Source organism: Bemisia tabaci, chromosome 6, assembly GCF_918797505.1.
Source record: "Bemisia tabaci chromosome 6, PGI_BMITA_v3".
Taxonomy (NCBI): Eukaryota; Metazoa; Arthropoda; class Insecta; order Hemiptera; family Aleyrodidae; genus Bemisia; species Bemisia tabaci.
The window spans coordinates 50,665,725-50,683,587 of record NC_092798.1 but is presented as its reverse complement, the minus strand read 5'-3'; the positions used below and the strand labels follow the sequence as shown (position 1 = coordinate 50,683,587).

The 17,863-nt window shown below is 37.3% G+C and overlaps 1 protein-coding gene across 2 annotated transcripts in view; it reads right to left on the bottom strand.

Moving 5' to 3' along the window:
• Positions 1-365: 365 nt before the first annotated feature.
• Positions 366-17,863, bottom strand: part of LOC109034745 (synaptic vesicle membrane protein VAT-1 homolog-like) — a 62,550-nt gene continuing 45,052 nt past the window's right edge. Inside the window, exons 3-9 of one of the 2 annotated variants that reach the window (XM_019048043.2) lie at positions 13,549-13,764; positions 11,136-11,278; positions 10,540-10,643; positions 9,186-9,262; positions 6,809-7,003; positions 5,107-5,362; positions 366-2,514 (exon numbers count right to left, since the gene is read on the bottom strand). In XM_019048043.2, the coding sequence (XP_018903588.1) occupies positions 2,489-2,514; positions 5,107-5,362; positions 6,809-7,003; positions 9,186-9,262; positions 10,540-10,643; positions 11,136-11,278; positions 13,549-13,764 (1,017 nt within the window). In that variant the 3' untranslated portion in view covers positions 366-2,488. The remainder of the gene's footprint in view (positions 2,515-5,106; positions 5,363-6,808; positions 7,004-9,185; positions 9,263-10,539; positions 10,644-11,135; positions 11,279-13,548; positions 13,765-17,863) is intronic. The other variant, XM_019048044.2, reaches the window with a different exon arrangement.

Genomic DNA, 17,863 nt, shown 5'->3' with positions numbered 1-17,863 from the left:
AAATTAGTTTTCTTCCATTATTGTAATAAAAAAAATAAATTAGGATTGATCTATTCTGACAAAAGGACATTTCGCTTCTTGCCCTTAATATCTGATGGTATTTGAATTTCTTAGACGTTTGTTATATTGCCTAAATATTGATGATATACTTTCATACTGATGTTTCTTACCCTGAGGTTGTCCGATCACATAAAGACAGGGTACATTTTCTGCATTTATTCAGTTGTTTACTTTGTTGACGGATTTCAGAATTAATTTCCGTTACTTTCATTGTCTTTTTTACAATGTGTAAGGAAAGCAGGATAAATTTTTACTGCGCAACTTGACAAAACTACAAGGAGGTTAAAACAATATCTAGACGAGACTGAGAGTAAAATAATAACTTTATTGAAATTCTGAATTATTGAGAGGACAAATTGTGATGATATAAAAATAAAAAAGTAAAACAAACAAATAAAAATTAATATGATACAGCTACAAGCCTCAGAAAGTTAAAAATAAATTATTAAAAACACAACATTTAAAAACTAAAATATGCAGACTGACTGAAGATTTTGGTCTTCTTTGCCGAATACTTTTTGACCGAGTTACAGTAGATCTTATTTCATCTAAAACCTTATCATTCGTTATCTACCTATCATTTTCCTGCATTTGACTCAAGCTACTCGACAAACAGTCATCAGGTTATTAAATAAGAAAGCTTGTACACGTATACACATGCTGCAATTTAAGTCTCATTTGGTCCACTCCTGCACAAAGGAACGTATAATGTTTGCCCCGTTCCAGTATTTCTGCGAGCATTTTATTTCTTCATTAAAGAGCCGTCGCAAAAATTTGTCTGAAAATTTTTGTATTTTTCATCACAAACACAAAGAAAAATCACTAAAAATTTCAAACAAATTCAGCTGACAGTTCTCCCATTGCAAAATAACATGTCAGTGAGAAATACTGGAACAGCGCAAATGAGATACATTCCTTACTGCTGGAGACAACAATTTGTAGAAAACCACTTTAAAGTTTCTCTCAACAGAATTCGTGGGGCTAATGAAATATATTGAGCTGTAAAATTTAAGGAGATCATATTGGCTCAAGTATCATGCAGTGAAACATTTATTGATTCCTAAGCGACACGAATCTTGCAAAAACACCGAAGAGCAAAATTTGATCATTGATTTGTCCGAGAAAAGAGACATACTTACTTTTGGCAGTGACAAGAAAAATAACCACAGATGGGAAAAAACAACTAAAGCACATTAAAAAATAGAGCTTGAAAAATGTCAATTTGATACTAAGAAATTAGAAAATTTCATCAATACTTGATCCCAATTGCAAGACCAGAATCGTTTGCTTTCCTCTTAAACTTAGTAAGTAAAATTATCTTAAAATATACAAAATTCTCAACTGCGGGCCTGCGAGAGATAGGTTTTGATTACGAATATGAGTTACAGTTGAGACTTATCATTCTTCGTTGCTAGCAACCTATGTATTTCAAAAATGTAATTTGCGTTAATGCAACACTGGACATGGACATAATCTGCAGCAGAAAAGTTTTAAAATTGGTTTACGATTTTGCAAAATTAGGCCAGAATTCTAAACTAACAAAAGTATAAAAATGTATTTCGATGGATGTAACTGGATGAAATTAACATCGAAATCTATGATTTACCGCTCCGGTCTAATAATTTTTCTTACGACACATCAAACAATTTAAATTTTTCTGTTACCTAGTTACAATGGTGAGATTTTCTCGTTTTTTTATTATGTTTGAAAAATGGACGAGAGAAATGACAGGAAAAGGATGATCGGACCAAACATTAGGAAATGAGGAAACCTGCCCTGCCCTGTCCTGATTGAAAAATACTTATTACAAATCACAAAATGAAAGCACGGCATTGTCTATATTTTAGTTGTTAATACAACTGGTTGTTAAGACAGCTTTAAGATAAGATACACGGATAGATAGACTGACTTATTTGAATAGGATAAAGTAGACACAAAATAAGTAGGACCCATTAATATCGAACACGGAACTTAACAAGAGCCATGAAGGTAGGTATGCAGTCCCCAAAATATTTGTAATATTGTGAAACAATTAATTTATTTACGCAACATTCTTGTTGAATTATTCGATACTCCATTCAGTTGGAAATTGAATAAGAATTTTTTTGCGGCGACTAAAATGCGGAGTTTGAATTTGATCGTCTTCCCTTGTTATTTGCTTTTCCATCGACTGAATAAAAATATTACATGTTATTGACCAACTTTTTGAAAATTGAAACAAATCCTGAGGAGCTCAGCGTTTAGATAGAAGTAAGTTTTAATAACACTGGCGAGCAGTGAAATTACGGATTGAAGGAGTCAACTTGGAGATTGGAAAGAAGTTACTCCAAATAGGCTAAAATTATACAGTAAAAATTATGGATTTTTAATTTTGAAAGCTTCCGGTCTCATGTTGTGGTTGACCAGAACCGTGAATGGCTTATTTCGTTCAACTTGCATTCTCTTTTGATTTTTCTGAAAAAGAGAAAAAGAACAATTAAAGAGTGGAATTTAGTCTTGGTGTCTAGCAATTTTCAAAAATAAAATTCTCTAACACTTCCCTGATTTCCCTGACAAAAATTGCCAAAAAACCGGGGAAAACTTTAAAATTCCCTGACAGACGGAAAAAATAATTACCCGACATTTACCTGTCAAAAAGGAAAAATTGTCCCAACTTATCAACACGGTTGAACTGATAAGATGTAAGTAAGGATTTGTTAATGTTTTAGGGATATAATGTAATGAACAGAGAAAAATATATGGTGCCTAAACTTATTCAAGGTACGTTTGCCTCATTTTTAAAATTTAAGATATCAGCAGAGATTCCAGTAGAAATTTTAGTATTGATTCGATTTTACTAAAACTTGATTCATTGTCAATTTTCAAAAAAAAAAAAAAATCTGAGTTTTTCAATTTTCCTGACTTTTCCCTGACACAAAAATCACTTGCAAAATAAAATTCCCTGACATGCCAAATTTTTGCGGATTTCCTAGCGCTTTCCCTGACATTTCCCGGTTTTCGAGGTCGCTAAACACCCTGTAAGACATTAATTAGAAATTCGAGCACAGTGATACTTGTGGCGTGGGGTCTGCTGGTACATCAACATCTATATCTGTGCAATAAGCAAGAGTTCAATTCCTTGGGTTCAACTATTCTAGATTTCACTTTCTCTCTGTCTCTCTTGATTTCTTTGTTCTTTAGGAATAAAATGCGCAGTTGAAAGACCACATTAACATTGAGAACCACATGAACAAGTTTCGCAGACACATGATCCAAATTTCAAGTCCAAAAGACATTAATTCCTTTTTCAGGGATCTCAACCCCAGTCCTTAATACCCAAAAAAATCTCCATTAGCTCTTTGGTTACGGATCTCAAGCCTGGGGTGTTATTTCAGTAAGGGTACTTACATTAGGGTACATTTTCGTCATGTTGGAAAATCGACGAGGTCCGGGAGGCAATCGGTGCTATCTATGAAAATAATGGGCTGTATTAAATTTGAGCCAATTTGAAGCTTTTTCAGCTGATGCTCAAAGGGATCAAAACTAAGGGGCAAAATTACATTGGTTTAAATGGGCAGAAAAACGCCTGATCTTCGAAAATGCGTTCTTGGATCTAAAATGCGCTTAAATGAAAAAAAACCTGACCAGCTCTTGGAGTGGCATCTATGATTCCGTTCGAAACGAGAAAATCACACTTTTGACCCATGGGTGTGGGTAGGGGGGATCACTCGAGTGCTAGATAAAATATTTACACCAATTTCGTTCCAGGCTCGAGAAATGGCATGGAAGGCAACATTCGAAAGGGCCAAGTATAGTTCTTAAGGGCTAAAACAACTATTATACATTATTTCTCATCAAGTTTTGAGATACATTTGCCTCGTTAACTTCGGAACACTTATTTTGAGTCCCATCAGAAAGTCTCAAAAGCGATCACTAAGCTGCGGGTGCGGCGCCTCAAAACCGGCTACGCCGTTACCCCCTTGTCCTCGCTCATGGATCAAAAGTGTGATTTACTCGTTTCAAATGGGCCCTTAGAAGCCTCTCTGAGAGCTGATCAGGTTATCTTCATTAGAGCGCATTTTAGATCCAAATAACGCATTTCCGCAGATCAGGCGTTTTTCCGCCCATTTAATCCAATGTAATTTTGCCCCTTAGTTTTGATCCCTTTGAGCATCAGCTAAAAAAGCTTCAAATTGGCTCAAATTTTATGCAGCCTATTATTTTCATAGATAGAACCGATTGCCACCCGGACCTCGTCGATTTTCCGTCATGACAAAAATAAGCCGCACCCAGGGTACATAGGACTGCAGGTCAAATTCATAAGTTTAAACTTTTTGCAGCAAATTGTCAAGTAAACTGAATCCTATGGAGAAAAAAAATTGATGGTGGCATTTCAGTATTTCTCTGCATACTTGGTTCTTAGGCCTTTTCAATACCTAGCCTGTAAATTCGTAATCAGTAAAGAGCGATTGCAATAAATTTTCCGAAAGAATTCTTGTTTTGCATCACACACTCAACTTTCTCGCTCTAGCTTCCATATGTCTCCATAAAATTAAGCTTACAGCATGTTCTGTCTGTTGACATGACCATGACATAGAGCAGCTCAATTCAAAAGCGATTCCTGACCTGGAGATGGATAGATTTACCAGAAAGAAAGATCAAAAATGAAGCTCAACATTTTTTCTGATCATTTTCGCCATTTTGTGGTTAACTTGAAAACATTTCAAGCCACAGTTTCAATTTGTTTCCCTACCAAAAAAATAAGGTATGCGCTAAAATTTTCAAACCTTGCGATTGAAACATGAGGGCTTGGAAGTTCAGCCATCTACTTGCCATCAAGTGGCACCTATCACATAAAAAAAGCATAATGTGCAAAAAAACATTATTGCCAGTCACAGCAAGCGCATAAAAAGGAAAATCTGTTTTAGGGATCTCGGGAGATAACATGTACCCCGCAATTAAGTACCGCAGTCTTTACATACTGTATTCAAGAAGTGTCGGGGCAAAAGGTTTGGTACGCCCTAGATTTTTAAGAAAAACAGATAGGTAAGTGTCTTGTTGTCTTACCTTCAGCGGGAGGATTGCTACTTCCATTTTTGTCAGCATCCTTGTCTTTTTCCTTCTCCTTCTCTTTTTCCTTTTCCTTGTCCTTGTCCTTATCTTTGTCCTTGTTCTTTTCTTTGTCTTCCTTCTTCTTTTCTTCTTTGTCTTTGCCTTTGCTCTTGGCTGGAGTGGCAGGTTTGGGTTTGGGCTCTAGACTAGGATCCAGGATAACTTTGCCCACATTCTTGCGGTCATGTAATTTTTGCATAGCTTCAGGAACCTAAATTATTGAAATCAGTTAAAATTAGAGAATAACAAAAGAGAGGAAACAGAGGGAAGAGATGTACCTAAGACATTTGTTGCTGAGCAAGCCTTGAAATTCGGATACAAATTTTTATTGAAAGGTTCTTCAACCTAAGCCTTGAACTGAAACCCTTCGTCAGCAACGAAAGCTTCTCCTTAGTACAAAGTTGGTGAAAAATTGGAACAAGATTAGCTGATACAATTTGTTGATGTAATACGTCACGTAATCATGGTGAAAGCTTCAATGATAACTCATAATGACAAAACTAAATAACGGACATTTGGAGACTTGGTGAAAATACTTTAATTCTAAGGAAACTGCCATTCTGCAAAAAACAAGCGCCAAGTTGCGCATTTTGGGCCCCTATTTAAACGCACATCACTGAGAGAGCCAAACAAGGTGGCATCCAAAAATATCTGTCGGGTTATAGATTTTTGATAATTTAAACTAATATTGTTGATCAATCGAGCGTAATGGATTGGACAGGACTCGTTGGGCTCTAAAACACTCATCAGAATCTGACCAATCAGAGCGGAGGATCAATCAGGATTGTATGGAACCTCCAAATCCTTCTTCTATAAGGATTCTTCTTTGGCTCTAAAGATTCTACCATCAATCCATTACGTAGGTAAGTTCTGAAAAATTTAATGATGTCATATCAACGCACAAAATTGTATGATCCACATCCACCCATTTAGGCTTGACCAATCAAAAACAAAAATACGGGTACTTAACAACTTTTAAGAGCAAATGGAGTTGGGTAAAACGTTTTCTTACCCCATTGACTGAACGCAATGAGTGGGACTCGTCCGCGCTGTGCTGGGCCAGATCTGAGGCAACGAGTCCCACTCATCCTAAGACTTGGCAACATTATTTGCGTTGTTTTGGGCCACACTTTTCAAGTTTAGAAAATAACCCTCATTTTTATTTTTGCTTGGAATTTTCTAGCTTTTCTTTCAGTTTACGCTCGAGTTTACGCTTTGAGTTTTCTATTTTGTTTTGCACTGGTTGCAGTTTAATTTTTTGCACTCTATCTTATGACATGAGTAATCTGCGTTTCCTCTTGGATTTGCAAACCCTTTTCTCTTGTTGCATGCTGTTTCTTGTCAAAAATGCATGATTTTCCCTAATTTTCCACTTATCCCCCCAATTTTTCCTCACAGATTTCAACAACACAGATGTATAAAAATGGAAGTCATATTCATCGACCAGCCAATTTTTCTCTCTTTGTAGTCTAGTAATAAGTAACCAATTAAATTTTTTTGAGTTAGTGGCTCTACAAGCCCCAAAAATCTGATTTTATAGGGTAAAGGTGAAATTAGCAAATCAGGGCCAAAATTAATGACTCATTCTGGGCGCAGAAACCCAAAATTAATTGATCAGTCAATGGGTTAAACGAGTTGGAATTGTAAAAAAACTCACATCTTCCAAAGCCCAGGTAGAATCAACAATTGGTTTAATTTTGCCATCCTTGAAGAGAGCAAAGACTTTTTCTACTATTCCGGCAATGTAGGCAGATCCGTTCTGCTGGTGCAACAAATGCCTCAGATTGAAACCGGAAACTGACTTGTTGTCTTCGAAAAGCTTGGTAGGAGTGAATTTCTCGACTTGCCACCACTGAAAATAAACAATGAACGTCAATTAAATATTAGGAATTAAAAATTAAAGAACACTCATGAGGACAGAATTTTGTCATCAATTGAGGACCTATCTTGCGAATGCTATTTGCTTTGAATTTACCTACTTGGTTTCAAATTTATATGAAGGTTTAAAAGTCTAGTGTCTCAGCTTGGTTGTTGCAAAGCTTTATTTGGATAAATTTTCGGCAAAATCAAAATAATATTATGAGGATGATATAGATATAAAAATGTGTGTGTATCTCAATTGCAACGTTTAAAAATCTCCAATAATGTTTAATTTTCCTGAAGAATAACGAATCTTTATGCTCCCTTGCAATTTTGAGGGATGTTTTAGAATGAATGTAGAAAATTTGAAAAACAGTGTCAAAAGAAAATGTTGGTTAGTTTTCTTTAGGAAAATTAGACAAGAACAAAGATTTACAACGTCGCAATCTGAGATGCACATTTTTACACTTAATCCATCGATATCTTTTATATTAATCTTCTGAAGAGAAATCAGATTCAAGAAAGAACCAAGCATATCAAAACAACATTTTTGTTCCTAAAAACTTGCACCATAAAGAAATTGATTCAGAGGCAGAGACTATTTTTGTTGTACTTCAAACCCTGGCTTTAAAACTACTGTATTTTGAACGAGTATCAGGATTTTGAGGATCCTGTCATGTTTTGACCTTTCTTGGATTTGAGGAGTGATCAGACAATCCTGAATTCAACCATTAGAAAAGAAAGCTGAATTGCCTAATTCCAGTATCGAATATTTACATCCGCACATTGTAAAAGCTGTCACTTCTTTCATTCATACATTGGATTAAAATCTGCAAACAGTAATGCATCAATTCCTGTAATAGTTTATTGCTAAAGATGCAAAAGCTTGCTAACCAATGTATGATTAAGGTGATTGGTGCATTGTCATGGACAGATAATAATTCTTATTTTACCCACTCATTTGAGCTGTCACAGACTATAGCGATGACATTTGTTTTGATGAGCAGCTACATGCAATTAAGTTCGCTTTGAAGCAGTCGTGAAACATTAAAAACATTCATTGCTTGCAGCACCTAATGTTGAACTTGACGAGGGGGCAATGTTAGCCAAGAGATTCTTAGAAATCACTTGTTAGTTTGACATTTAAGCTTCACAAGAGGCATGCGTGTTACGACAAATGATTTAAACATAGAGTTAGTTAAATGTGTCAGTAGTATACATAAAAAGGACAAAAATACAGTGCGAGGGTGAATTAGTAAATAATATTTTGACGCTGATTTAGTAATAAACATTCCTAAATTTAAAAAAAAAAAAACTCAATTCTGGCTATAGAATAGATGCAATGTTTTGAGGGATTAGATTATGATTAGATGCTTGAAGCTCTACCTTGGCACCTAAAATCACTATAAATTCTTAATGATGACATCGATGAATGCAGTTAGATACATTCACGTATAAATTCTCAGTTCATTAAAGCGATTTGGCTGAAGAAAAGTTTCATTGCATGAATGTATCCAAATTGAAGATGAGTGCAATATTTTTAGGTAGTGCGACAAAACAACTAGTTCATTACATGCAAGACCAAGGTGCTTGACTCTTTCTAAACAAATAGGAAACAGTGATTTGAATACATACTCTTCCTTGATGGCGGCTAAGCAACAGACTCGCAAAGCAATGTTTTTAGCATGAAATCATAAGTCTATCAAACGCCAGATTTGCATTAAGAGGTAGTTGGACAAAAGAGTGCTTTCTGCTATGGGTTTCCTTCGTAGATAGCATTCTTTTGCTTGGTACTATCTATTAAAAAGGAACTCCTTGGTTGAATTTTTTGTGACTTATCCTGGTATCTCAGTAAGGGTTTTTTGATGATTTTTTTTAGAGAAAATCGGAAATATATTTTTACTTATGGGCATATTCATAGATGTTCGAATTCTTCAAAAGTTTGAAACAGGAGCAAAAGAAATCTTTCCTCCAACAAATACAAAACAGGGTGTGCCATAAAATTGAGAAGACATATTGAAAATTGGCCCGGCTGAATTCGTCTTTGGCGAAAACTTTAGGAGAGTAAAATGAACCCTATAAAACTTGATATCATTTGGAAATAAAAGGGGAAGAAAGTTAAAAAGAGATAAGCTTATGAAAACAGTTAGACAACACAGAACACACAAACTTACAGTTCGACAGATGCAACTTACGGATCGGGCAGCTGTAAACAAACTCTTTGTTTCACCAGTAACACTATTTGCAGAACCTGCAGGACAAAAAAGAAAAAAGAATGTAAGAATATAACTCAAGAGGAACTTGAGGATCAAGAAAAGGAAAACATACAGCTTTAGTAAAAATCTCACTTGGTGGTATTTAATTACTTATTTAACTTATCTTTGCCGACACTTTAGCATTACTTCAATGACCTTTCCAAACTAGAAGCAGAAAATCAGGAGGCTTCACAGCACTGATGGCAGTTCGTCACCTTCTGGCTGAAGTAACACAAGGATCCATTTACACACGGATGTTATGTTGTCGCATATCTTGGCGGTATTTTAATTTTTCTTTGAAACTTTGGCTTGTCCTTTCATAAAAGTTTTGCAATTGATCTTGATAGCAAAAGAAATAATAGGTAAAATTGTCGAGCGATTCCGTTTAATAGTTTATCTGTACAAAATTGGACAAGTTTGACTACTTAATATCTAAACACAAAAAGGCACTTGTGGAACTTTGGCCTGGGTGACAAGTTACCTTCCTAATGGTTGAAACAGGTGATGCTTTAAAGAAAAAAGATCATTCAGGAGAAAGGACCCTGGCACTTTCTTCATGGGGATGTGTACGACGATTGGTTTATAATTTTTGTTTTACATTAACTCGTCTACAGATGCTGATGAAAAATCATCATTGCACCAACTTTCTTCAAAGTACCATTTTTACACAATCCACGGTTGAAGTTTGGATAATTACTTAAATAGGCAGCGCTGAGATGAAGAGTTGGAAAGATCCTTCTGTCTTTCAGCACTTCATGAAAACGAGAAAAACTTTCACGTTTAGGTACATTGTGATCAGAAGCAGTCTTATATCAGACTCTGCACACCTTTTCGTTTCACTGTAGAAATCAGATTTTTTCTCTCTCTCACTCTTTCTCTTCCCTCTCTTTGCCTAGGTTTTTCCTTGTTAAAACACCATGCTGCCTTCATTTATTTGAGGAAATATCAAAAATTCAACTGCAGATTGTGCAAAAACGGTGCCTTGTAGAAAGTTGGCACTATGATGACACTAAATAAGCATCCACAGACGAATTAAATGCAATAAAAAAATTAAAAATCGATCATGGTACACGTCCCCATGAGGAGTGAGCGAAGTCCTTTGCTTTTGTAAAGTATTTTCTCTATGCAATGAGTATTTCTATATTTCATTGAACAAACACTGATAGCTTTGATGTAAGGTCAACAGTTTTAGCTTGAATTTATTCGTATTCCATACTACAGTCAACAAGGTAAAGCCCGTTCAACAGACAAACGTGAGTCTTGCTTCACTAACCATACAAAATATATTTTCCAAGAGGCTTAAGGAGGTTGTAGCCTTTGCTGACATCTTCGCCACACAGGCAGTCTAATACAAAGTCAACACCACCTTCTGAGATCCTGAAACAAAAAAATCAGTAGTCTGTCAGTCTTCAAGTTAATAGTACAATCAATCATTTCCATTAAACCTTTCTTAATTTTCTTTGGAAGCCAATCGGAAGTAAAGATGTATGAGTAAATATTTAAACGTTTTCGAAATGCTAAGCTCTTGCTTGCATGTGGTGTGAGAAAGGAAATCTATGAGAGAGAGAGAGGAAACTTTTTAATGGAAACCAATTTTATTTTTATTCAATTTATTTCTTTACTTTTCGTCTTCTTTCATAAAATATATTTTGGGAACAGACAGAAACTCAGCAGGATTTTTTGAATTTCCTAGCTCAACATGTGATTCTGACTTTTCTGCAATGTGAGGAAATTTCTAGGCTGAAATTACAACTACTTTTTGCAACAGAGAACACTCCGCACCCTTCTGTTTCGAGTGATTTAAAATCTAATTTTTACATTTTAAAGCCAAATAAATCTTAGAAATTTGATAGAAAAAGCACAGCTTACTTTTTCACTTCCGCAGAGTAATCAGCACCACGTTCAATTAAGGTGTTGACAGATGACTGGATGGCTTCATGTTTGTCTTTCGATGCAACTCCGAAAACATGGACATCTTTCACAGTTTTACTTAGTTGTGCTATGGCTTGTCCCTATAACAAAAGATAATGATGATTTTAGTAACTCCGTGTTATAATAAACTAATAAGTATGTCAATTTCAATACCATCGGAATGACCAAAAACGAAGGGGAAAAATAGCCGGCCAGCCTTGTAATACAAATTCGATGTTACTTTCAGCAGTACCTAAAAAAGAGAATAGCTGAGCTGCTTAGAGTTATTTAGGATTATTTAGGATAATTTTCTATTTAAAATTCCCATCTTGAGATACTTTTCCTACTCCATCTTAAAGTTTTTGAGATGTATTTAAAAGGACATAATTAATCGAAGGAGGAACAACTCAGAAAACACATAAAATTGTACTGTAACATCTACAGAATTTCTTTCGTATTATGCTTTTTGTACAGAAAATTAATTCACAACTTAAAATTGTGCGGGTGGCTTCGAAAGATACACATATCATGGTGTGAATGTTGATATTTACTATCACATACGCAAGGCTGCGATGTAAAATTTGAAATCTGCTACTACATGATGCAACTGCCTTCAAGGATGCATTGAAATAAATACACATTGACGCACAACAGTCAGTGCATTCAGGTTGGAAAACTGGCTGTTTGAATGATAGAAAGTAAGATTTAGCAGAGCAGGCTGTCGTGAGAGAGAGCATATCTAATTTTGTCAATTATCATGCTTCACTGAAGAAACATTGCTACATTGACTCAGCCTCTTTCTCCCTTTCTCAGCCATCACAGCCGGTGCTGATGCTGGAGTGGGAGGTAGGTGCTCCAATTCACTAGTTTTGCATTCATGTTTCCTGTTAGGAAATACAAAAACAGCTATAATCCTGAACTGCCTTGCTTGGTGCTCCATCGTGTGAGGGGTGAGGGTGAGGGAAGGAAAAACAGAATCTGAGAAGTACACTGGTACCTATGGCCTTTGAATCATTCGTTGAAAAGCTTGTAAAATTTTACATATGAATCATTTGTTGAAAAGCTTGTAAAATTTTACAAATAAGCACCTAATCTTCACAAAATTTAAAAATCGGGAACCCCTATGGTCAAATTTTCATTTAAATTAAGCCAATTTTGGTCAATTTTAGCGAAATTTCTGCGTACGTACGGTTTTTTGTGTTATATATTACACATTCTGTACCATTATTTAAAGATGCAACATTTCCCTGAATTTGACACAATTATAATGCTGACTTTTTTTCAGAGAAAAATTGACCGGAGAGGTTTTTTACAATCGAAGTTTTGAATTTTTTGAAAAAGTTTTTTGTGTCATTGTTACTGAAGCAAACGTTTATTTTTAATCAAAAAACACACAGTCAGGGTCGCCGTAATTTCATTATTATCAAATTCTCTGACTTATATCCAACTATTTTTGCTTTTACCTGACTCCAAAATTTTCTGTGATTTTCCCTGACATTTGAATAAGAATAAAACTTCAACTTCGGTTTTTCCCTTTAAATTACACTCACTCTTCCCCGGGTTGCCACAGTATTTAGAAAATGAAATTCCCTGACATTTCCTGATTTCCCTGACACACTTTGGTGAAATTCCCTGACAATTGAAGATGTGACCGATGGTTAGGAGGGCATAATTGGACGTAGTTCTACCAAACAGACCTATGTGCAAGTGAGAAATGTGGGGTGTGCTCTAGAAAGCTGCATAAGAAGCAATGTAAAAGTGGGTGTGGTTCCTTTTGAAGAATTGGAAAAGCGGGATGTTGCATTCTATCAAACAGACCTATGTGCAACTGAATGCGGAACTCATGAGCCGCGGGCATGGCAAGAGAGCGTTGTGGACAAGGCTCATGAGTTAAAGACACGGATCCGCGGCTCGGAGTCTCCATCGTCGCCGCTGACGTCACTGGCGCTTAATTATTCTCATTCACTCTTACGGCCAGAGAACTAACGAGCACACCCCACATTTCTCACTTGCACATAGGTCTGTTTGGTAGAAATACGTCCAATTGAAAACAGTTTTCAGGCAAATTTTGTTGTTCGAAATCTCAAACCCATTCAGGAAAGCAAAATGAAGGTGTATTAACAAATTTTCCCTGACATTTTAGTAATTTTCGTCATATACCCTGACATTTCCCAGTTTTCCCTGCCTGTGGCAACTCTGTTCTCCTTAACGCACCTCGCAAAATTCCCTGACTTTGCCCGTTTTCTAGACCGCTGGCAACCCTGACACCCATTTTCTTCGGCACCTTTAAAAAAATAAGAAGGGGGAAAAATAATCTTTTCCATGGAATTAATCGTGGGAAATTTAATTATGGCTATTTTTTGCGACTTACCACTCCACCAGCAACTGAGTGGACAAGGAGGTTCTTTCCGGGAGTGAGACCGGCTAATTCGAAGAGGAGGATGTATGCTACAGTGTAGTTTAGAGTGATGGCAACGGCATCGGCAAAAGAGACTTTTGCAGGAATGGGGAAAGCATATTTTGCAGGAACGGCTACCAGTTCAGCCCAGGCCCCTAGTTCTGGCAATGCAACAACCCGATCTCCGACCTGTAAAAAAGAAGACGAAATAAAGACATTATGTGAATAAGCACAGCTGATCATCTACAATGGAGCATTGGCACAAGAAAATGGACCACTAGACAAGGTACGAATTTCAGCATTTTGATACATGTTTCTCCACCAAAATTTTACGTAAAACACGATGCGCACAACGAAAATTACCGAAATTAACTCCTTCCAAAGATATTTAATGATTCTTGGTGCGTGAATTGAAACTACCCGCTCATGAAGACTCAATGCTCTACGTGATTCACATCGCGCGCTAAACGTTATCATGGACGTCTCTGCGACAAAAAAACCTGGCAACCTCAATCTTGACGCTTTGGCTCAGCTATAGAAAATTGCTTATACTTTCAACAACACATGGTGGGAAATGAACATTGCTCGATTGAGAAGCTTGCTGAAACCGTAGTAGTGCGCGATTTGACTCACGTAGAGCTTTGAGTTTCTTGTGAGCGGGCAGTTCAAATTCCTCGTAACCAATGTTAAATTAAAATGTTAATATCTCCGATAGGAGTTGGTTTCAGTAATTTTCGTTACGCGAATCGTGTTTTACGTGAAATTCTGGTTAGAAAACATGTATCAGAATGCTTAAATGGACCACTAGACAAGGTACGAATTTAAGCAATCTGATACATGTTTCTTAACCAGAATTTCACGTAGAACACGATTCACACTACGAAAATTACCGAAATCAACTTCTAACGAAGATATTAACGTTTTTATTCCGCACTGATTACGAGGAATTTGAACTGCCCGCTCACAAGAAACTCAAAGCTCTACGTGAGTCAAATCGCGCACTACAACGGTTTCAGCAAGCTTATCAATCGAGCAATGTTCATTTTCCACCACGTGTTGTTCAAACTATTGGTAATTTGCTATAGCTGAGCCAAAGTGTCAAGATTGAAGTTGAAGATTTTTATATCGCAGAGACTGTCATGATAACATTTAGCGCGCGATGTGAATCACGTAGAGCATTGAGTTTTCATGAGCGGGTGGTTTGAATTCACGCATCAAGAATCATTAAATATCTTCGTCAGGAGTTGATTTTGGTAATTTTCGTTGTGCGTATCGTGTTCTACGTGAAATTTTGGTTGAGAAACATGTATCAGAATGCTGAAATTCGTACCTTGTCTAGTGGTCCATTCTTACCTTGTCTAGTGGTCCATTGTATTACTTCATCTGAGAGTGCTCAATGAGCTGAAGTATTTTTCACAATTTTTTTCAGAGATGGGAAATTTTTGAGGAAAAGTATATTTAAAAGTGAGAAACTGTGCCGCCTTGTGACGTCACCTGGCGGCATTTCCCATTTAAATACATTAATTCTAGCAGATTAGGTAATTTTGTCTTAACCCCTCCAATAATTGTTCAATTTAGAATAACAAGGATACCCACTTGCTTAATTCTGTTTGTATTTTCATCTGAAACATGAAATTCACCGAACAGACCTAAAAATGCTCCACTTGGTACATACATACTCTTCAATATGGTTCATAAAACGTTGAAAATTATTGCCGGAAATATTTCACCAGGGTGTCTATTAAAACAGGCTGGCCAAAAATCAGTACTTTTACAGTACTTTTTCAGTACATTTCCGAGAAATTCAGGACCTCCTCAACGGAAAAATTCAGTACTTTTTCAGTACCGCCATTTGATGAAATTCGAAAAATTTCAAAAATTTGAATTTCTCTCTCAAATTGCGACAAAATCGAAAAATTCCGGACCTTCTAACGGAATTTCCGCACTTTTTCAATACTTCCGGACCGCCTTTAAAAAATCAGTGCCATTTCCGAACTTTCCGGAAATTCCGGACTTGTAGACACCCTGTTCACGATTTTGAATTTCATGACATTTTGCCTTCGACCTTAAAGGACAATCGTCAGGAGGAGGGGGATCGAGGGACACTTACGATTGGAGATCTCGATCGCAAAGCTATGACGTCACTGTGAAAACGGCAGACGGGTGTGACGGATCCGCCGACAACAGGCGTGAAGCCCGTGTCGTGTCGCGGGGCGTCAACGAAGCCTCGGTTCCATGGACGGCGCGCGCGACAAGAAATCGCCCGCGTCACAGGGCGCAAGGATTTTAACGCGAATTTTTAGAGGAAATGAACGTAAATCAAGATATGCAACAAATTTTGCCCACGTATACTATTTCCACTTAAAATTTTGACAAATAAAGGATTCATGTCATTAAAAAGGCATCTTTTGACCGTGTTAAGAAGGAAGGAACCAAGTCACATCAGCTACTGCCAAATTTAATTAGGCGATATGATTATATGCTTGAAAACGGTTTGTTTTGCGGATTTTTATGCAAATTTCGGTGAATTTATGGCATAATGCGAAGAACATTTCTGAAACTTTTCGAAGAGATCCGCACAAACGTCCTCCGGTAAAAAATGAAATTTCCCATCTAAATTCGGCAACGGCTGATGTGACTTAGCTCCTTTCTGCTAAACGCGATCCATTTCATCGTTTCCTAGACGAATACTGTATTTTTACCACGGCACTGTTTAGCGATAACTGACTGAAACTCTAACTGATATTTCTTCCGACTAAACGCAAAATTCGGGAGAAAACTTACATAGCCATATTCTTGTAAAAACTTAATTTTTTTTGCTAAATTTTGCAGCCCTCGAATTGAGTTCTTCGTCTAGAAATTTCCCATTTCAGCTAAATCCCAAAAATCTTTCCTGCGCAACCTAAATTGAAGCTGAAATACGAACGCGAAAAGTAATCCTTCGATTCGACTGATCGAATGAAATATTTTGCATTTGCATACTTTCGGCCTCAATCCAGATTTAATTAAAAGGATTTTTCATGAAATTGCCGGCCGAAACATGCTTCCGCGCATTATCAGGGTGTCTACCAGTTATAAAAAACCAAAATTGGGGACTTTAAGGGGTGTTCTTTCGAGAAAATCGGGGGCTTTTTTCCCCGAAGTAGTAAGAGAAAGGGAGCTAGTTAAAGCGTTAAAAGGCGTATTTTACACGACTAATTTTACAAGTCATGTTGAACCGACGAAAACATACGAAAAACCAAGCAACCCTTCAGTTGTTATATTCCTGGTTATACCGTGCCGCCGCGGCTGGCGGGAAAATTTGAAAATGCCCGTGTTTAGGACGATTTTGGTCATTTTTTGGGGACCTGAACAAGAAAATTGGGGACTTTCAGGACATCGGGGACATTGGGGACTTTGGGGACCGGTAGACACCCTGATTATGCAAAATTAAAAACGAAACGGGTATTTTGGCGAATTTAATTCGATTCTTCAATCTTCGATTACTCCCCCTACAGGTTCTCGGTGACACCCTACGGCGAGCTACGCGTCGCGTGCTGCTTGTAAAGCCTTCGCTCGCCGAAACGCAAAACGCACAACGCATGTCAGTTTCCGGATTCGCCGCGCTGGTCCCCCGTCCAAGGGGAGGAGGTGGCTCTGCCGGGGGGACCGGGGGGTCGGGGGCTCCGAGAAAGTTAGGAGATGGGAGGCAAAGGTCAAAGGCTGAAAATGAGTCACACCAGTTGCGCCTTGCGCCGGGACGTGTCGCCGTCGCAGCGTCCCACCCACTCGCCTTTCGACTGTTGCTTCTTCAAAGGCGCGCGCCGCCACCGCTACTCACTCAACTTGTACTTTCCAGCTCCTCATTCTCATGACTTGCAGGCGCACAGTGGATCGAGTCAATAGGAAAATTTCAGCGGCGTGGCGCGCTTTGCGATATATCGATTCATCTGCCATTTACTACAATGGAAAAGGATCCATAAATACAGTGTTCGCATCCAACACCTTAATAATAGATCTTTTACCAGAGCTTAAAATGGGGAAAAATCGATGATCAATCATTCACGCCGCGCCATTGGAGAAGTGGGACGTAATCTGGCAACTTTGAAAGCTTATATTTTCGAAACTATGAGACAAAAAAGTTTAAAAGTGGTTCCATTGGTTTTTTCGTAAAATTTCATTCTGCAAACACCCGTGGAATTGAATTTGTGACGAAATGAACATGAAAATTTGAAATTTTCGACAAAAATTCCATGTCCGACCTTTTCTTTCGGCTCGTTCCATTGAGCGGAGCTATGAGCCAAGGGAT